General features: G+C 32.1%; 2 protein-coding genes across 3 annotated transcripts in view; both read left to right on the top strand.

Moving 5' to 3' along the window:
- The window catches only part of LOC140046300 (rhotekin-2-like), a 33,552-nt gene extending 19,920 nt beyond the window's left edge, over positions 1-13,632 (top strand). The window contains exons 5-11 of the mRNA XM_072090886.1: positions 2,253-2,430; positions 7,080-7,194; positions 7,620-7,729; positions 8,480-8,608; positions 9,517-9,682; positions 10,156-10,272; positions 11,155-13,632. Of these exons, the coding sequence (XP_071946987.1) occupies positions 2,253-2,430; positions 7,080-7,194; positions 7,620-7,729; positions 8,480-8,608; positions 9,517-9,682; positions 10,156-10,272; positions 11,155-11,312 (973 nt within the window). The 3' untranslated portion in view covers positions 11,313-13,632. The remainder of the gene's footprint in view (positions 1-2,252; positions 2,431-7,079; positions 7,195-7,619; positions 7,730-8,479; positions 8,609-9,516; positions 9,683-10,155; positions 10,273-11,154) is intronic.
- Positions 13,633-13,907: 275 nt separating this feature from the next.
- Positions 13,908-22,501, top strand: part of LOC140046297 (serine/threonine-protein kinase 10-like) — a 31,997-nt gene continuing 23,403 nt past the window's right edge. For both annotated transcript variants that reach the window (XM_072090884.1, XM_072090883.1), the window contains exons 1-4: positions 13,908-14,560; positions 20,250-20,414; positions 20,957-21,155; positions 21,479-21,551. In XM_072090884.1, coding sequence (XP_071946985.1) covers positions 14,405-14,560; positions 20,250-20,414; positions 20,957-21,155; positions 21,479-21,551 — 593 coding nt within the window. In that variant the 5' untranslated portion in view covers positions 13,908-14,404. The remainder of the gene's footprint in view (positions 14,561-20,249; positions 20,415-20,956; positions 21,156-21,478; positions 21,552-22,501) is intronic.

Genomic DNA, 22,501 nt, shown 5'->3' with positions numbered 1-22,501 from the left:
GGTGTTGTTGACTCATTGGTGTTGTTGACTCATTGGTGTTGTTGACTCAATGGTGTTGTTGACTCATTGGTGTTGTTGACTCATTGGTGTTGTTGACTCATTGGTGTTGTTGACTCATTGGTGTTGTTGACTCAATGGTGTTGTTGACTCATTGGTGTTGGTGACTCAATGGTGTTGTTGACTCATTGGTGTTGTTGACTCATTGGTGTTGGTAACTCAATGGTGTTGGTAACTCAATGGTGTTGTTGACTCATTGGTGTTGTTGACTCAATGGTGTTGGTAACTCAATGGTGTTGTTGACTCATTGGTGTTGTTGACTCAATGGTGTTGTTGACTCATTGGTGTTGTTGACTCATTGGTGTTGTTGACTCATTGGTGTTGTTGACTCAATGGTGTTGTTGACTCATTGGTGTTGTTGACTCAATGGTGTTGTTGACTCAATGGTGTTGTTGACTCAATGGTGTTGTTGACTCATTGGTGTTGTTGACTCATTGGTGTTGTTGACTCATTGGTGTTGTTGACTGTGCTGAGTACCATATTCTGTAGTAAGTGCTAAGTGCTTGATTTATCACTTTATTTCAGAATAAAAATTCCATACAACAAACAATACAAAATGGAAAATCATACTAAAATAAGATTTTCTCCCATTTAGTATTCAGTTCTCTTTCTCTATTTGTATGAAAGTGATATAAATATGATTTTATAATTATGTACAATAAGATATTCAACTTAGATTTCATTAAGTTTATAAATGACATAGCATTAGTTAAAAGATAGTGCAGCTTAGCGGTATTCTTTGCAGTTTCATTGATTTATCCTGCTGTATTGTACAGTAGTCTAATGCTCCATAAATTATATATTGACTTTAATATTACAGACTGATTTACTATCTTTGAATTCTGTCTTTAACTAAGTGTTGTTTATTGCATTGACCATGTATATACTGTAGTTACAGTAGTACAAACACCTTAGGGCAGGGGAGTAAATTTAAGCTCTGTTTACACTATCAAACTTTATGTGACAAAAAAATATATGGACATGATGATGATCAAATCAATACCATATTTGGGCATATCAATACCATATTTGGACACATCACACTTTTTTTGTCAAACTAGTATAGTAGTGTAGACAGAGCTTAAGAATTTAAATTGAGGCTGTAAACTTTTTCTCTATTGTGGGTGTAACCCACATTCACTCAGTGCTTAGTACTCTAATAATTAACAAATTTAGGCTATTTTTTTCAACCAAATACAAATATATAAAATAGAGGGCATTACAGTCCAATGCTCGTAATTCCTTAATGGTCAGTTAAGTGGAACGCAGCAACGGTCAACAAACCTTACAGTAACTATACTATACTTCCACCTGCTAATCTTCAGCAGATCAAAATATAACAATTTTCCTTTTTTAGAACATTTTCTTTAAATAACTTAAAATGACGAGGCAGTTTCAATTATGCTATTCTGCTTGCTTCAATTAAATTTATTGTTATTGTTATTGAACAACAACAAAAGTAAGTTAAAGGCACTTATTGAAAGTTGTGACAACAATAAAACGTATTTATGTCACGTTTCCACAGATACAATCTAAATTGGTTCTGACTTTACCATAATTAAGGTTATTAACTTACTGTAATTACTATCGCTTTGTTGTTACTTTAGTGATTTTGATAAAAATTGTTTAACAATAACAAGGTTAAAGTTCTGTCTACACTATCAAACTTTATGTGACAAAAAAATGTGATGTGCCCATATATGGACATGATATTACATAAATAACAATTTTGTTGTCAAAATACAGTAGTTTGGTACTAGTGTAGTACAGAGGTTAACAATGATTAATGTTATTACTATTCTGAAAGTTTTATTTATCAAAATTAAGTTTGTTTGAAGTTTGCTTAATCACATACATACATAAAATCCAAATATAGCTACTGTACATAGTTACTGTTAGACGTACTGCAAACTTTAACCCGTGCTTACATATAGCATGTATTGTAGAACATGATTACTGACATAAAATTAATAGAATTATTGTTTTTAATAACATATTTTACTACAGTTATAACATCTAGAAATGAATACACTAATGCTCCAGGATAACTTTCAGGAGGCATTAGTGCTTTCAAAGTTTTTCTTGTACCCCAGGAATATTTTCCACTAACAGCTTTCTGTGTTACACTTAATTGCTTATTATACAGTACTGTATCTATTTGTTTTAACTTTATGAAATAATTCTTCTTCTTTTAGTGAAAATATCTCTCACGACTTTGCATTTCATCTTGAAGTCTACTCATACAACTTACATAACGACTTAACTATTGCTAGTACCCCGCAAAAGATACGACGAAAGCTAAATTCTTTCTCTACATCTCTGGGTAAGAGTGCTGGTAAGAAGACACAGGCGGCCATGATGACCACATCTATAGTAAGTTTGTAGTAGTAGTTTTGAGTTGTAGATTTGTTAGAAGTTTGATCAGGTAATAACGGTACTATTATAGGCTTTAACATTTTTTTGTTCTGTTTTTTCCTAATGAATATACAAGAAAGGAGGATTAAGGCCAATTTACACAGTCAAGCGGTAACGGTAATCGGAAAACTTGTCCCACGTAGAGTATGTATCTTTCCTGAATGGAAACCGGCCGTCTGCTCTGTGTTCTGTGTAAATGGTCATAAGGAATATTAGGGAGGTTTCGCAACCTTACAAAAACGGATACGTCATACATTTGTGAAACTTTTGAGCTGATCCCATTTCATATTCGTAAAGCGTATTCGTGTTGACGAATATCACCAGTCATATTCGTAACTACAAAACGAGTATAGTTTTTGATCTATTTTGCACATTTTGCATTTGAATCAGGAATGATTCATGATTATAATATAATTATAGATTTATTGAAAGTAATTTACTAAAGTAATTTACTAAAATGCCAAGTCAATTTTGATAAATAGCAGTTTTTAAAGTCCTCACTTGCTTTGATGTTACGCTAGGCCTAGGCAGCCAAGCACCACGTACCTGCGCTTCGCTGAAATTTACCGCAGTCATATTTTGGACGCGCCTCAATATTTCGTTGCCATGCGAAACAGATTTTTTTATGGCTTACGAAAACGAATACGTGTGCGTGACGTATCCGTTATCGTATTCGTAAGATTGCGAAACCTCTCTATTAACATATTTGTTATTACTGTTTTACTGCTCGTCTGTGTAAATTGGTCTTTACATTAAACATATGTGTAAAACAGATGATATACATAGTATAAATGTGTTTCCATTCCAAGTGCATTGCTTGCTTATAATATATATAAAAAGATAATACAAAACTGTAATTATCATAATCTTCTAAGGCTAGTAGTAAGTAAGTTTCTTGTGAACTCATTATCAGTGATTTGAATTGAGCTTCAATAGCTTTATTCGCATGGCTAATTTAATTAATCAAATTCAAGCATTATTAATTAATCATTTAATTAATTTAATTAAAAAGGAATGTTACAACTATAATACTTAAAGATGTATTGTCCTAAATAAATAATTGTTTACATTTGTTGTTGTTGAATATGCCATTTTAATGTTACATAATAGTTATTCACTTTGACCAAAAACTGGATAAAAAAAAATTATTATGATGATATTATGAAAAAAATGCACTTTAAAGCAAAAAATACATAATTTGTCTGTCAGTGTCAGACAATGGTTTTTGGTTAAAATTAACTGTTTCTTCTGTTTTTTTGATAAGTGAAATAATTGTTTTTGTTAATTTTTTTTCTACAGAAGTGAATAACTTTATTAAAATTGCAAAATGGCATATTTAAAGTCTGATTTTATTAATCTTTATTTTTCATGTTTTTTACAACTTTAATTAATAAGGAATGAATAAATATGAATAAAGCAAAAACTAAATTTAAAAAAAAATTATTTTCTTGAAAAAATATGATTTAAAGCAAAAAATACCTACTGCAAAATGGCCTATTTGGAGTCTAATTTTATTAATCTTTATTTTACAAAAATTAAACCCTTAAATATGAATAATGTACTAAAACCAAATTATATTAGTACTTTACTTAAAACTTGATATGACAAGAACTGATAATTAAACCAAGTCAATCCATTTTCTATTATCTCTTCATTAAATATCACCTGTTTTTTAAATAAACATTGATTCTGAAATTTAAGATTAGGCAAACTAATAAAAAAAAACTGTTTCTGACGATATTGGACATGTCATAAGCTGTCAGGTTTTCAAGACATAATTAATATATGCCTTCAAGAAACATCTTTATGAATTATCATAAGATGAAAAACAAGCTTACTAGAGCAGAAATGATTCCACACAAATCTAGATCTGTTAATCATTCATTCATTTAATATATTTCAAAGAAACAACTTATTATTAACTTATTATATTAATGTAAGCGTACAGTATAGTATAATATATATTTGCAGTGAAAACAAGTTTATACAAGTTTATATTGCGCTCTCTCCTAAAAAAACTCACAATTTAAAAAAAAAAAAATCATGATTCCTAGAGCACTTTTGGATTTGAACCCAGGTCTGTTAGAATACTGTAAGAAGAAAGTTAAGCGCCAACCTACAGTACCACTAAAATGTGTGTATCTTTTATATTTTCAATAGTTGAAACATAATTTATGCTATAAATTTATTTGCATATACCCTATTAAATGATATGAAAATGATATTATTATAACAACATATTTAATGGTATGATGTCTGTCATATAAAGCAGAAAATTCCGGGTTCGAATCTCAGTTTTAGTGGCTTTTTCTCATTCTCACAGGTTTCATCATCTTCACCGTTTATTTTCTCTGTACCTTTGATTAACTGATATTCGAATCTTAGTTGGCTTCTTCTCATTCTTACTTTACTTACAGGGTGACAGAGTGAGTGAGTGGCCGAGCGGTTAAGACAGTGGAACCGTAATTACCTAGCCATAACATCGGCAGGGGTTCGAGGCTCACTCACTCCATGGTTCTGGTGGTAGAACGAGTCTTCTCGGATAAGGACTATAAACCGTAGGTCCAGTGTACACATCTAGGGGGTTACCCCGGTGTATTAGTACATCACAGCCACTGATCACCAACTGGGCCCTCTGGGAGACCAATCATTGACTGAGGTTACCCAGTATAAATATATATTTCAATCAATCAATCAATCAGGTTTCATCATCTTCACCGTTTATTTATAAATTAATTGATAGAGTTTCTCTATGCAGTACCTACCTTTGAATTATCATATTTAATAACTGATATTTTTTAATGCATAGATAACTACCGTACGTTGTATTGTTATGTGCCCTATACAGTAGGAATGGAATCTCTAACAATTATATTAAAATAAAAACTTACGTATAAGAATGAATTATGATATGTCCACTAGTTGCATCACACTGATGATACTGTAGTTTTGTGTCTAACTTCCTTCCTACTTTATCTTTTCTCGATCTTCTATTGTTTATGTTGTTCTTAGGCTACTTGCAGCTCGTTTGTAAGTAGCTCAAACGAAGTAAAATTATGAGACTGCTTTTGTTAGGCTCTTAGTAAATGGCCTTGCATTGAGAAATCAAGATAATGAAAAAGGTTAGATCCATTGCAGAAATTAAAGAAGAGGCTTTATCCGAACCAATCGATATTAAGGTGCCACTTGGATGTGTGGGAAGGGGGAGGGGTTTAGTAATAAATCATTTCGTTCAACAGAAACACATGTTTTATTTCTAATTAAAATATACTGTTTTGTTGTTAATACCGTCGGTGGATTTGTAACAGATTATAAAATTCTAATTAGAAATAATAGCAGTCTCACAGAAATGGTATAGCCATAGCGGCATAAACAAGAAATTAATGCAAAATAGAGTATTAAGTAATACAGGATATGAATTTTTTTAAATGATAATGCAAACCGTTTTACTTAAAATAGCTGTTTAATTACAAGTGAAAATCCTGATAGGGAATACAGTAGTAAGTAATCCATGGGTTAGTGTGTAATTTCAACTACACTATTACCCACTGATTTCAATAATACTGATGATCCTCCCAGACCTTTAGCCATGGGGGGGGGGGGGAGGAGGGGTTTAAACCACCCATCTTTTAAAACTAGAGACCACCAATGAAAGTAATGGTAAATAGGCCAAACTCGTGAAAATTTTTTGACAAAAACAGCCAGCAGTCAAACTATTTGGTCTAAAAATATCTTTTCTTTAGTTATTTATGCTTGCCCCTAATTGTAGAAAAAGACACAACCCCACAGACCCCCCTCTTCCCCCCCCCCCACCTCTTTCCCTTTGACATTATACATAGGCTAGAATTAAATCTTTTTAATATTCCTGAATTCTGTCTTGTTTCATATCTTTTATAGTTATATTGAAAGCATAACATCATCCATATTTTACTGCGTTGTTCTCTAAATGAAATATGAATATTTGAAAATTTTATATTTACATGTGTAAACACTAATATTCACACACTATTTTTTCCCTAATTTTGACCTTTATATAGCATATAATCTTGCTATATTGAACAATCTATCATCCATTTTCAATATTTCATATATTTTTATATTTATATATTTTATATCATTTTAGTTTCTTTAATTTATTACAAATAATTTTCATTTGGCTTCATTCCTTTTAATCTTTGAATTTACCTTCACATGTTACTTGCCCAAGGAAAATAATTTTCTGAGAACATTTAGTAAATTAAAAATATTTATATATATTTCCCTCTTTTGTTTCACCAGAAACAGGGCCGTAGCCAGCATGAGGCGCTCGCCTCGTCCGGAAATTTCACCACCCACCCCAATTCCCCAGCACAGAGCGTCATATTTTATATTACTAATTATATTTATAGCATCTTTTCCTCGTATTTTTTTAACCTCTCATTATGGCCTTGAGAAAGTGTCCCTTAATAGTGAGGGGTTATAATGTAATAATTTTATAACTGAATTAATTAAAATAAAATCTTATTAGATTAATAATGCTTTAAATTTATTTTTATTGTATTTTAGTTTTTTTAATTTTTATTATACTGATTTTTTAATTGGTTGGTTGATGCTTTTTTTTGTGTTAGACTGTCGATGATGCAGTTACAAAGGGTCCAAGGTTTAGTTTGGTAGCAAAGGCTAAACTTACATTAAAAGATGTATACAATGGAATTAAGATACATGATCTACAAGTAGAAGAAGGTATTTATTTCTTATTCATCATTTGATTGAGGGCATGTGGCGCAGTGTGTTGAACGTTGGATTACTGATCGTGAGATCGTAGTTTAATTCCAACTGTCGCCCGCATTGCTTGTATCCTTAAGCAGGACACTTTACTTACATTTGCCTCTCTCCACCCAGGTGTATAAATGGGTACCCGGTTAGACCAAGACACAACTTTGCGCTGATTACTAGCTGCATTATTATGGGTCCGGGAGTATGTTTCCATATGTATTTGATCCAAAAAATGGCTGGTGTAATAATGTGTCAGCCCATTAAGAGCTTGCTTATATGCGCTATATAAGAAGGAACTATTATTATTAATGATTAGTTACGTTCAGAACAGTGATACTTAATTGTGATAATGAATGGTACTATTACACTCAGCTCTTTTATTTTCATTGTAGATGTACCCTGTCCTCATAGACTAAAAATCTACGGACATTTTTGTTGTCGATTAGTAGCTCAGCCTTCATGTATGATGGAGGAGACAGTCTCTGGTTATTTAAATTTTCAGGTAAGTTAATTTTTAAAATCAAAGATATAATTTGAAAAAAAATTATCTTAACCTTGGTTCCCACTTAGATGCAATGCAAGTAATTTGACCAATCACATCACATTGTATCATCCAAACTGTCACTTATGATTGGTCAACTAACTACCATTGCGCCTACAAAGTCATTGCATAGTGTCCAACTGGGAACTAAAGTAGGTAATAGTATGATCACTTCCTTTTCTAATCCTATTTTATCCCTCCCAGGAAAACTTAGTTTTTTCAATCTTGTCACAAACAAACTGAGGGGCTTAACTTTTAATCTATTGGATGTTTCATCTTGTGTGCCCAAGGAACTTTTCATGTTATCACTAATCAACTCTTGGGATTTGATCAAAATATTATATATGTTTTTTTTTATGTCTTTCACCTATACAGCCATGTGATGTTTTTTACATTTGATGATTTTAGTAATACCCAAGATATTGTAATTGTTAAAACTACAAGTTTCTTGACCTCATTAGGGTCAGGCTGAAGCTTCTAGCCTTACCAATCTTTGTTTTCTCCAAGGCTTTAAGCTCTGTTTACACTATCAAACGAGTGTGATGTGCCCAAATATGGTAGTGATATGCCCAAATATGGTAGTGATATGACATCATCATGTCTACATATGGACACATCACATTTTTATAGTGTAGATAGTGTATACAATACAAATATTATGAATATTTATAAATGTGTTTTTACAATCAAAATATTCTTTTATCTACCTAGGAGATAGTAGGATCCAAAACCCAATGGACTCGTAAGTGGTGCGTCTTAAAGGAAGGCAAGTTAAAATGCTGGAATAAACCTGAAGATGTTGGCAGTGTTATACCTGTAACTTCAATTCGAATACAAAAGGTAAGAATCTGTCTACACTATCAAACTTTATGTGACAAAAAATGTGATATATTGACATGATGATGTCATATCACTACCATATTTAAGCATATCACTTTTTTGTCAAACTAGTTTGATAGTGTGAACAGAGCTTAAGACTCTCTAATAAACTACCATAATGACTTATTGTGCAATTTCAGGTGTTAATATTATACAATGAGGGAGCTGTCACCGTTGTGTGCTATATTAAACTTAAGCCCTGACATCAATATTTTCCAAATAGTGCCCTGAAGTAGCAATGCTAGGATATTTATCACTTTCAATATTAACATTTTATTATCATTGAATGTTCTTCGCATTTGTTGAACGGAGAGAATATTTAATTATTATTATTATTATTATTTATTGCCAAAAACCAGTTACAAACAAACAAAACACAGAAACTAAGGGAGTAGGCAGGAACCTAAAAGTGAACCTAATCACTATAACAAGAGTTCAGGTTCCGTACTCCCAATTTGTTATAACAATTAACATTCACTGTTCTATTTAACTTTGCTCTGTCTTATTAAATTGTACAATCCATCTTTCAACTCATGAAATAGTCTTTCCATTCAACATTCATTATTTGTATAAAAGCTTAGTACTGTACTTGTTGGATATCAATTCAGTAGATTGATGACTATAGCAGAATAAGTCATCAATTTTGGCATAGTATCATTAGCAATCACTCGTAAAAGACATTATCAATACTTACATTTACAGAAAATGTGCTCTTGTGCAATTTTTCAATGGAGTTCACCATCGATGTTTTTTTTTTATTCCTGATATAAAAATTTACAGTGTGTAACTAAGCGATTTCTTGATATATGACTGAATATTGTGAACGTCTGAACACAGGTTAAGAACTAATTAATATCTTGTTGATTTAGGATACTGTCGTAAGCTCTACTGATCAAGCGGTACGCAAACGACTTAACACATTCCTAATGACATGCAAAAACGGCAGTTTTAAGGTCAAGTACATCATAGCAACCGAATCAAACAGGGCGTTTTCAAAGTGGACGCAAGCATTTGAGCAACATTTTCTTGATACAGGTAGGATCATTGTGATATATTTAATTTTAAATTATATTATTTGTTAATATAACTATTATCGTCCTTATGCTTAACTGAAAACTGAACAAATTCAGATTAGGTCCCATAAGAACCCATACCAAGATCACTAGAAGACAATCATCTAATCTTTTTTAATAAGTGTACACAATTCTTTAACATGCCCTAGGCCTAGTACACAGGACCAATGGCTTAACATCCCATCCAAAGGACAAGGCAATGAGAATACCTAAAACTCTGTCTACACTATCAAACTAGTTTGAAAAAAAAAAGTATGATGTGCCTAAATATGGTAGTGATATGGCATCATATCCATATATGGATATATCACTTTATGGCACAAATAGGCCTAAAACCCTCCAAAATCTCTTACCATTTTGTCACAACACTTTCTAAAGGCCTTAATAGCACTTTGTGTTCCCAGGTTTTACTAAAAATACCAAAATTGTTTGTAGGTTGTTGGAAAGATGCTTGTCAAAGTAAGATGTTAGTGAAATCGCCAAAGCCTAAGAGATTACCTCCTAAATCTCCACCTACCAGGAAAGCATCCTTGTATGAGGACTTATCTATAAGTAAGTACAAAGACAGAATCTTGTATGTATATTCTTTTTATTTTTATTTATATAATTTAATGTAAATTTAAAAAATATCTTTTATGCTGTACCACTAAATTTTCTCCAGTCAAAACAAATGCAATCATTGTTCAGAGCCATCCGAAAATATTCTCCCTGAGACAGGAGACACTTAAAATATAATTCTATCATTCTGAAATCCAGAATGTGCAGTAAACCAGAGATTAAGTTTAGAAGGGTTGAATGATGAACAAGCTTTCTATTAATATTAAAGAAATCAAACATTTTGTTCAAGAAAGAATTAAAGAAATATGTCTTAGTCTTATTTAAATATTTAACATTTTCTTATTATATACTGATGCTTCATATTCTCACTTGTAATATTAATACTATAATATATACGAATTTGTAAAGCGCCAATTGCAGCAACAAGTGATCGAAGGCGCTGTGGACTTAGATGTTACACCTTTTCAACAACATTCTTCTCCCCTAAGGGTCACATCGTTTCATCGGCAGCCAACTACGGCGCCATTACGTCTGTCCACGACAGTGTGTGCATATGAACTAGTACACCGGGGTAACCCCCTACTCGTCTCGACCTACGGTTTATAGTCCTTATCCGAGAAGACTTGTTCTACCACTATGGCTATGGATTATGGTTCCACTGTTACTCGGCCACACTCACTCACGTACTTGTACTTGTATTTTTTATAACCATGTTAAAGGGCCAACTGAGACAAGTTTACTTCAACGTTGGTCCTCATTTTATGCTCTGTATTATTTATATGGCATTTGAGTAAATAAATGTTTGTTGAATTTGTTGAATGCTGATATCTTATTTTGTTAAAATATTAAATTTTTTTCCCTTTCATGTACTTTTAGCATCACCAGACAAGATAGAACATAGTGATCCAAATGATAATGACATATTTGCAGACTCCCCAGCAAATAACTTAAGGTCAAAGTTTAATCCGCCAATTACTAAGCCACCAACAGGAAGTGTGAGTCCACGGTTGGTAGGTAAAGAAACGAACGTTTGAAATTGACAGTAAAGAACTATTATCGCTCACACTAAGATAGTGAATAATAAAGTCAGCAGTGTATTTTAGCTGTGCACAGAAGTTCGAGCTCAATGCTTTCTAAAAACGTCTGCAAGATTTGGATGGACTTTAGGGCAATATGAAGTTTAATCCAAGGTCGATACATTCCTGGAACTTAAAGCTCTGTCTACACTATAACAAAAATGTGATGTGTCCATAAATAGGCATGATGATGTCATATCATTACTATATTTGGGCATATCACTACCATATCTTGGCACATCACACTTTTTTGTCAAACTAGTTTGATAGTGGAGACAGAGCTTTAGACTGTGCTCACTGTTTTCTATAGGTATAACAAAATATCAGTTTGATAGCATAAATATTTTTAAAATGCCAAGTTTGATCGAAAACATTTAGCACTACAGTAATACACAACAAACTCTCAATCTACAGTTTTAAAAGATTTATATTGAATTTTTAGAACTTATTAAGTTAATTGTCTATTGCAATTGTTTTATATGCAATGAGGAGTATTCTTTCTTTAAGAAATAATAATTAACATTTTTTTCTTCTGCTGTAAGCTTGTGACATTTTGACTTGACAATTATGGGAGTGGTCAATTATGGGTGTGGGTCAGTATAGGTGTGGTCATTTCGATTTTTAAATGACCACCCAATCTAAGTAGCTTCAAGTACAGTACTGTTAATATTTCTTTGCATTAATTTCAGTTAAGCTCTGTCTACACTATCAAACTAGTTTGACAAATAAAGTGTGATGTGCCCAAATATGGTAGTGATATGCTTAAATATAGTAGTGATGTGGCATCATCATGTCCATATATGGGCACATCACATAAAGTTTGATAGTGTAGCTTTATATTCACTTATGGTACCACGCAAGGCCGTAGCAAGAGGATAAAAACACATAATGTTTTAAATATAAATATCAATATAAAATATGACGATCTTTGCTGGAGAAGTGGGGTGGGTGGTAAAAATAAAAAATCTCATGCTGGGTGCGGCCCAGCCATAAAAGATGATAACGTTGTCTTTGTTAGTTTTAATACCTTTTATTGTATATATTCATTAAATAATTATGTATTTTGTACAACTCAACAGTATTCTATTGGTATTATAATGATGTTATTGCTTATTACTAATAATATTGACATTATTTTTTAATTATTTAATCAGGTTTAGATCATAATTTGATTTTGAATAATAATGATGTTAATCTTACATTAATTTTTAATAAATGATAGGTTAGTGCCTACCATTCATTTATAATTTAATTTGATACAGGCAGAATACTTTGTTTGTAATTTGAGTTATTTTGAAATGTACATCTCGTAGACAGGGTAAACAATAGTATTAAATCGATTATACAGTCAACCCTCCCAATGCCAGATACACTTGGGCTGGCCTGATATTAATGGTTTCTAGAAATTCTGGTAAAAAAAGGATTTGGGACATTTTAGACCTCAATAAAAGTCTAGTTTTGGGAGAGTTTCCCGTTTTCAGAGAGTCCTATATTGGGAGAGTTGACTATATATTATGTCAAAGTATTTTATTTGTTTTTTATTCATTATTTTAGTGACATTTTTATGCTATAACTAAATGCCAAATCTTAGGTAATGTACATTTTGATGATAATAATTAGGTATATAATGGTGCTGGTACACTTAAACAGTCTTAAGTTGAGAAATATTGTGTATCAAAATTGTATTGTGGTTTAATTATTATTAATTAATAATAATCCATTTATTTAAGCCCAAAATTTTAAACTTTCAAGCTCTCATTCGTGTGCTTAATGTACAGACTCTGTATGTAGATAACAGTATTTTTTTTTCTTTTTATTTGTTAACATTAACAATTTAACAATACAGCCATCTAGATTGTTTCCTTATACTTTCAATTTTATGTAAACGTGGGGAAATGGGTTGGGTGTGATTACTTTTGGGGAGGGGGAAAGTTATGACTAAAATTCTAATCTGAAAATAACTCTAAATCTTTGAATGCCTATTCTCATTGTTATAAACAATTAAATACCTGAATATAGAAGTCCTTCATTGTAAAGGTATAAGAAGTTTTATTTTAGGCGGATTTTGAGGTATTGGGATAAAAGAAAATGACTGAAGAGGTTTGGGATGAGAGCATAGTCTACTGCTGAATATATCTGAGTATTATTTGATGTGCATCAAACTCAAAAACCTGTGCATTTGTGACTCAATAAATAAAACATTTAAAAATATCTTCAATGTTGTCTCTTTTAACAATTGCTGAAACTTTACAGGAAAAAAACCAAAATATCCACCTGTTAGTGGCGGTTTCATCGCTGTTGGTTGACAACTGAATTAAAAATAAAATAAAAATGATGTACTTGAATGCAAACAATCTAGAAGCCTATTTGATCTTTTCTGCATTCAGATAATTTCCATATCTCTTCTAATAATTATTATCGGTGTATATACGAGATAAGAATGGTTTTATAATACAGTAACAATTTTATTTATTGTAAAAAAGTAGTCTGCTGCCACCTTTTTTAGCCGAGATGGTGACGTAATCAGGTGTGGTGCGTAAACTGCGGAACAAAATGGACACCTGACCTGCTTGTGTTTTGACTGATGATATTGTAGAAGGGTCACAAAACACTGTCAGATTGTGTACCTGTTGAGAAATTGATTTAGATTCTGTTATTGCCTTTAATGAGTTATATCTGTATATTTGTTTATGAAAACAGTCTTTATTCTTTTGCGCTAGTGTACGTCTAAATCGGAAGCGAGACGGAGCGCGGTGTGACTGCTGACACCAAACCAACGACGAAAGAGGAAGCGACGAAATTCCCCTGCCTGTCGTGTGTGGAGGTAGGCCTAAGGGAAGAGAAACATTGGCTTAGCTGAGCCTACCTGAAATTGAGAAAACAGACGACCCGTATTGTCTATTTATACGAACTATGTTTGTTAAAAATATACATAGACATATACTGTGATAAATATGTCAACAAATCCCCTTTTGTTGTTTGTGTTCTGAAAAGTAACCTGACAAATTTGTTTGACAAACAGGACTCGAGTGGAACATTTTGAATCCAAAATGTCATTCTTTAGCAGGGGTATTAAGAATTTATTGTTTGGTGATGGAAAATCAAAGAAACCTCAATATGCTCACTTAACACGTGAAAAGGACCCAGAAGCGGAGTGGGAACTCGTGGGTGAATTAGGAGATGGTGCTTTTGGCAAAGTTTACAAGGTAAGAATATTTTAGAAAAAAAAGAAAAGAATATGTTTTTCGCCGTGGTTAGGATTCCGGCACCGGAACTCAACTGCCCAGCGTTAGGGAATCCGACACGCTATTGCGCATGCCCGGGCCAGAGCGAGGTAATCGGCGACTCTATACTTATCAACAGCGATGGATCATTTCATAGGTGCGCCACACGGCGAACTAGCCTAGATGCCTACTAATACGGGATCCACTAATCTAGGCTAGGGCTACCAGTTAGACGTGACCAGTGGGCCTATTTAGTGGTTGCTTCATTCATATATAAACTTCATATCATTATGAATTATTACATGACTAGTTTTATGATTTTTCATAACGCATTATACTGTACATAACAACATGCAATCACAAGTTGATTTGTTGACGGCAGCCACCGCGTGGATGTGAAAAAACTGTTCGGGAAGTCAGGGTCGCAACGCTAAAAACAGCATTACGATTCTTAGATAGATACTGATACTTATTATTATATCATTATATAATTATTTTAACGCGTGGCGTAGTCGTATTTTAATTATTAATTCATGTATGGCATAGGCCAAGTTTCATCCATCGCTCGCTCGCGCAACGACTATCTTGGCTACACTAAATCCCTATAACACTCCGACTCTCGGTGGTGTGGTGTGTGACGTGTGGCAAGCTATTAGTATAATTCACTTCCCAGAGCTTTGGGCATGCGCAATAGCGTGTCGGATTCCCTAACGGTGGGCAGTTGAGTTCCGGTGCCGGAATCCTAACCACGGCGTACATTTTTTTTATAAAAGAAATAAAAAAGTAAAGTGTAATATAAAATATAATATTAAAATTGAATTCACTGTACTACTATAATACCTATTGTAGGCTACCTTGATCTAGTTGGTTATAAGATTTTAGGTAAGAGTCCGGTACTAGGCCTAAGTGATGTGAGGTTGCTGTATGCAGGAAATTGACAGTGATTTTAGAATTGAATAGACTTGAATCTGTCATTGTTAATGCGTAGTTATTTTTGCAGGTTTTGTATTGTATAGAAAATAGCCTTGAAATCTATTTGAAGTGAATTCCAGTTATTAGTACCTTTTGTATGAAAATAGAAAGGATATGACTTTTCTGTTGTATTTTCTGGATTAATTTACATATAGTACCGTAGTACAGTCAACTCTCCCAATATGAAATCCAGAAACTCTCCAAAAAGCAGACATTTCCAATTCCAAAGGGTCCTAAATTATTATTAATATACTGTTAATTAATAGGCCATTAATAAATATTTCTATTAGGTCTTAAGCCTTGTCTACATTATCAAACTAGTTTGACAAAAAAGGTGTGATGTGCCCAAATTTTGTAGTGATATGTCCAGATATGGTAGTGATCATCACATTTTTTGTCACATAAAGTTTGATTTAGTAGATAGAGATTTATAACTATAGCAAAAAATGTTGTATGGTAGGTTTTGTATAGAATATTCTATTTTACCAAGTAGCTTCATGAATACAATAGGTTGTGCATTTTTATGGTATAATAAATACAGGATTTTTATATGATTTTCACAGTACAGTATCACAGTGAATTGAAGTTTCTTTTATATCCTGTCAAACAATCATACTCTGTTATTCTGTAATGAATCCCATGTTTCTCTTTGGCTCCAGGGAAGAATTAAACCCAATTTGTAGACATTAGAACACTGCTATTCTCCATGTAAATTTAGATGGAATTTGGCAAGTAAAGCATTCTTTAGAAATTACTTCTCACATTTTCGTTTTATGGTTCCGTCAGAGGAGATCACTTCACACTTAAATATTTATGAGACAATACATGCATTGATGCTTTGAATGGAACAGGAATAATTAAATGGGAGTAATAATAGGTGATTTAAATACTAGCCTACTATTACTACTACCCTTATTTCTAATTCAAATTGTGAATGGGAATTTTACTGGAGTATATTGACCTGTGATGTATGTATTTAAAATGGAGTTCAGTACAGTAGCTTGGTTCAAATCAGGTCAGTTAAGCTCTGTTTACACTATCAAACTAGTTTGACAAAAAAAAGTGTGATGTACCTTACAAGTGTGGTAGTGATATACCCAAATATAGTAGTGATATGACATCATCATGTCCATGGGCACATCACATTGTTTTCTCACATAAAGCAGGGAGTTGTAAAATTATTTTACAACTCCCTGCATAAAGCTTGATAGTGTAGACAGAGCTTTAGAATTGTTTTCGCATGACAGAAACAACTCCATTTCCAAAGACTTGGACTTGTTTAAATAGCATCTGTGTATGACTTGTTTTCTTGTTCTCCACCTTTTATTCAGAAGGATACAGTACTGTAGATAGTAATAAATATTATCCTTGACAATTGGAAAACAAGTAGATTTAAATACCTTTAACTGACAGTGCCTTAAATAAACTATATTTTTATTGACTTTGATTTCCTATACTTTCTGCAAAATCATTCAGATGAAGGACAAATAATTCCTGAAAGATTGAATCACGAAGGCCATTAATATTGACTTCAATATTTTTCATTGTCATAATTTCTATCTATAATATAACCATGGAGGTATATATTTTAATACCTTTATGCTATGATGACTTAGTTCACACAGTAAAGTACCTGCTGGATAAACCAACATTGGCTGTGTAGCACAAGTTTCCAGTAATCTACAGTAGTGCACTGTCTAGTATTATTAACAAAAATATTCTTTGTATAGGATATTATTTTTTTTATATTCCGAGAAATTTGGTTTCACAGTGTCAATAGACAAGATTACCTTACCAAGATTAGAGAATCCTGTACTTTACTTTAAATATTAATTACTGTATACTGTACTGTAGTGTGATTGGATATTTTTTAAATTTGAATTGATTGATTTATGAATGGTACTGTAGCACTACAACCACCTTGCAGCGGATACAATAGCTTGAACTTGGTAGAAAAAATACATGTCAAACATTTAAACCAAAAAATATTTTAAAATATTTACTGTTAGCGTATAGATTGTTAATTTTTTTTTTTTTTATCAATTTCCTAAATTTCACATTTAAATAAATTAAAATTTATATAGTAAAATATTGCAAACTATATTTAATGTAATATTGTTCAGGTCATAAAACAAAATCAATTACACCGGTGATATTATGGAGACTGGTACAATGGTTCTGTGTGAATAGAGAAAAACAATCGTAAAATGGATTAAATCTCGCGATGAAACACCCTGTGGTTAATAATACAATGGTGATTCATTCAGCTAACATGTTCAGCTAAAATACATAGAAGCTGGAATGCTGTTTCCGGTCATTTGTCCATGTGTACAATGACCACTGGCTGGACACTTACTGTAGACCAGGCACAACAATTTAAAATATCGATGCAAGCAGCAAATTGTGCTCAAAGTTGGCAACACATTATTTGATTATGCTAAATACAAAAATGGCTGTTGCCAAAAATATTATTTGACCGAAAACTTATTTTGAGGGTGTTTTTCAAAATGGCCATATCTTGGTAACCACTTATTGTAGAGACCTAATTTTTATCTCAAATTGTTGGTAACAAACATACATGTTTCTATTACAGTAACTTTGTAATGCAAAAGTTTTTCTAAAATTGTAACTGTACATTTTGTTTTCTATTTGTGGCATGAACCAACTTTATTCAATTAATCATTCAACATTAGAATCAGTAATAGTAATTCTTTTCTTACTAATTTATTTCAACAAATGATTTGTCATTATCACAAATAATTACTACTTTAATAATGTATAATTTTAACATTTATTCAAGCTCTTTAAAAGTACCAGCAAAATATATCTGTTAATACTTTTATGAGTGTACTACTACTACCAGTACAAATACACTTTTGGTACACTTAATTTTTATTGAGAAGTGAGAAGAAATTGTTAGCTTTTTCTTAGTATTTTTCTACTTTACTATACAGTAGTATTCAGCAGTGTATATTATTTACAAACTTGAGCTTTTCATACCTTGAACACAGTTCATTAGACAAATCCAAATACAACAGTATTCACATTACAATCACTAAACTATTTGACCTTTTCGTCATTTGTGACCTTTGACCGAAGCAGTAAAGTGAACATTTTAAAATTATATTATCAATATTTTTTAAATAATTTGTTGTCCTGAATACTTGTTATCTTTGACACTACAGTACACCGGCTTCCTGCGACCTATATACTATATAGCTCTGTTTACACGCACAAAAGTTAACTTACCTATGCGCACTTAGCTGATTTGGATCATATCCGAGTTGTATCCGGTATAATGTAATTGACCGTATGATCAGTAATTAACCCCATACTGTACCCTCGTGTCATTAACCCGATATAATGTAACTCCAATATTACCGAGGAAGAGTTAGTGTTACCCGAAAGCTTTGTAATCTCTTTCTGGCTGTTTTACTTTATTGTTTTGATTAATTTTTTGTTTATTTTATTTGTATCTCCATTAAGATATAGCCACTAATAGTTAATACTGATTTTCTCAGTAATTTCTAAATCTCAATATTCTAAATCAAATTTATTCAAATAAACATTATCATGCTCATTCATTTCTTGTCAATATTTATTAATTACGCTTATTCTATTTAAATTTATACAAAGCCGTAGAGTTATCAGCTGCTCAATGAATGCTTGCAAATATAAATACATACATAATGTTACCAGTGCAGCTGAGATACAATAATATTCAAGAAAACCTCGAGTAAAATCAATACCATACATAAACTAACGTCAACATAAGCGCCATAAAGACTACAGTGCTGAATATTGTATCTAAACCAAAATTTAATCTGTAGTCTTTTTTCTATACTGTAGCAGTAGTAGTACTAACTACTAAAGCTGACTATTTGTAGATTCTGTTGTTTATACAGTGGTTGAATCATAATATCATTACAGTATGTCAACCTTTAATACTATAGCACCTCATATGGGTTGGGCCATCTAAATTCCACCCAACTAAATGTTTACATTCAGAATTTATCTTAAACAGAATAGATTTATATCCCAGCCAAATGTCCCACTCCTGTCAATACTATTGTATCCCAGTTATGTAGCTAGAGGGTCAGTGTTAAAATGCTAGAGTGGGTCAAAATATAAACAATTGGTACTTTCAGGTTATTTTAGTTTGATCAGGTTTGATAGTGTAGACAGAGCTTAACTCTGAAGCACTCTTATGTATTTACATACAGAATACTATGCTTATCTAAAATGTGTACAGTGTTGTCTATGTCAACAAATTTAATTTGAATTTTCCCAGTGTAAATAATATCACATTTATTAGTTAATAAAACAAGATATAATTATTATCTTTAGTATGTATAAAATTGGACTTTATACCAAAGGATTGCAATTACATATTGTTTACATGTAAACAATTAATCAAATATGATCACTGGGTGTAACCCACATAGATTAGCACTTCCTCTGTAATTTAAATCGTAGATAAAACAATAATCGGTGTGGAGGACAGACTGACTTTTTTACAACCATTGAAATGAAGTTGTGTGTAAATAGGTGTGGATAGATAGAATTATAACATGATTAAATCAGTGATTATTTATAATCAGTGATTATCTGATAATTATTATCATCAGAGACGAACTCCTTTGGTTTGAAATTTTCATATTATAATTTTCTAAATTTTATTCATTTTTTTTTTCTCAAGGCAACAAATAAAGTGACTGGTAAAACAGCTGCAGCAAAGGTGATAGATTTAGCCAAAGAAGAGGATTTAGATGAATTTATGGTTGAAATAGACATTCTGACGGCGTGTAAACATGAAAATGTTGTAGAACTGTTAGAAACGTATTTATATAACAATAAATTATGGGTAAGTATACATTTACTCACTGAATTTATAAAAGTATACAGTAAGCTGATTGGGACAAGCTATGCCGTCTTTTGCTTACCGTTAAGTAAATTGGCCTTTATACAGTGGATGCCCTAAACCATTGCCATTAAATCCACATCCATAGCTTTCCATGATGATAGTTCTGGATGCAGTGGAGCTGTAGCTTGGTGGTTAACATGCTTACCTTTCAATCCCAAGGTACAGTGTTCAATCCTGACCTAGTGCCAGGGTTCTAACTCACCACTCTTCAACTCCACTCCCTTAGCCTCAAATTAGACTTAGTTTATAAGCATGATAAATTATAAAATAATTATAAAATAATTTATCCATCCTATAATTGTCAACATTTTTGCTCACTGTTAGATGCATATGAAATATAAAATAAAAATCAAAGAATTAGAATTTAATGTTAGAGGTCCTATGTTCAGTTCTGACTTGCGTGGACTTAAATAACATAACAGAAGAGTATTAATATCTGGAGTTTTTATGATAAAAATTCTATTGTTATTTTCCAATATTAGATGTTACTGGAATGTTGCGAAGGAGGTGCTTTGGACGACATCATGCTAGAGCTGGAGAAGCCTCTGACAGAACCCCAGATTAGAGATATATGCAAAAGCGTCCTAGAGGGGTTAACATATTTGCACGATAATAAAATTATACATCGAGATTTAAAGGCTGGCAATATTCTTTTAACAATGGATGGAAAGGTTAAGTTAGGTCAGTAGAAAAATTGTATTTATTTAAATTTATTGATTATTTTGAAAAAAGAAAACTGACTTACTACTTACGACTATTGAAGGTGACAGATAGAGGAAGACTGAGATAAGATATTGAAGAAATAATAAAGAATAAAGATAAAAAAAAAGAATAAATTTGGTAAGAGAATGAATGATTTATGGAGTTTTTTTTTTGTGATTAGAAGAAGAAAATACTTTTCCGTCTTGTCAACTCATACTTATTTTTTGTATTAATGTATACTTCACCATACAGTCTTAATATAATAATTGATTTTTATTCTCTAATGATTATTTTCATTTCAGCTGATTTTGGTGTTTCTGCAAAGAATACAAAGACAAAACAGAAACGGGACACTTTTATAGGCACGCCATACTGGTAAGTGTTAAGTTAAAGTCATCGTTCAATTTAATATGTATAATGATATTTACAAAGGTGTAAAGCTCTGTCTACACTATCAAACTAGTTTGACAAAAAAAGATGTACCCAAATATGGTAGTGATATCCTTAAATATGGTAGTGGTATGACATCATCGTGTCCATATAAGGGCACATCACATAAACTTTGTGTAGACAGAGCTTAAAAAAGATATACAGATTGCATTTTAGGCATGCTAGTAGAGCTAGTAAGCTATTCAATCTCAAATTATTGTGTGATTTAATTTAATATATTATTATTGTTGATTTATTGCACACATGCAACTATCTCTAGCCGGACATATTTTCATCATAAGCTTTTATACAAAGACACACACACCATACCATCTATGGCCATTACAGATTTCCTGGTATAACGTTTGATTGTCTGCTTTTGAGCCATTTGATTTTTCTTCTAAATTCACCCTATCCAGCAAACTATACAGTACAAGTCTGTATAGTGTCTCTAGTACTGAAAATACTATCTATTGTTCAGAACAATACTGATTATATCAGTGCTATGTATAGAGTGTACACTGTGTATAGGATACATTCAAAAATAAGAATTTGTTTGAACTTTGACATTGTGGTTCTAATCCAAAAGGAAATAAATGTGTATTTTATTAAATTATATTGTTGTGAACTTCATTAAAAACAAGAAAAATAGACATAGGGGGTCTTTGTAATATCAAGGCAATCCAACCTCGGATTAGGACTATAAACCGTAGGTCCAATGTACACATCTAGCTCATGTGTACTTAAAAAAACCTAGTACATCTTTTGAGATGAGTAGGGGGTTAACCCAGGTTTACTAGTACATCGCAGCGACTGATCATAACTAAGCCCTCTGGGAGACTAATCTTTAAAGAGGTCGCCCAGTATAAATAAATAATAACATATAGGATGATGAG

This window comes from Antedon mediterranea, chromosome 4 (assembly GCF_964355755.1).
Source record: "Antedon mediterranea chromosome 4, ecAntMedi1.1, whole genome shotgun sequence".
In the NCBI taxonomy this organism is placed as follows: Eukaryota; Metazoa; Echinodermata; class Crinoidea; order Comatulida; family Antedonidae; genus Antedon; species Antedon mediterranea.
Note: the sequence above shows the minus strand (reverse complement) of the source record. Positions and strands in the feature narration are given on the sequence as shown.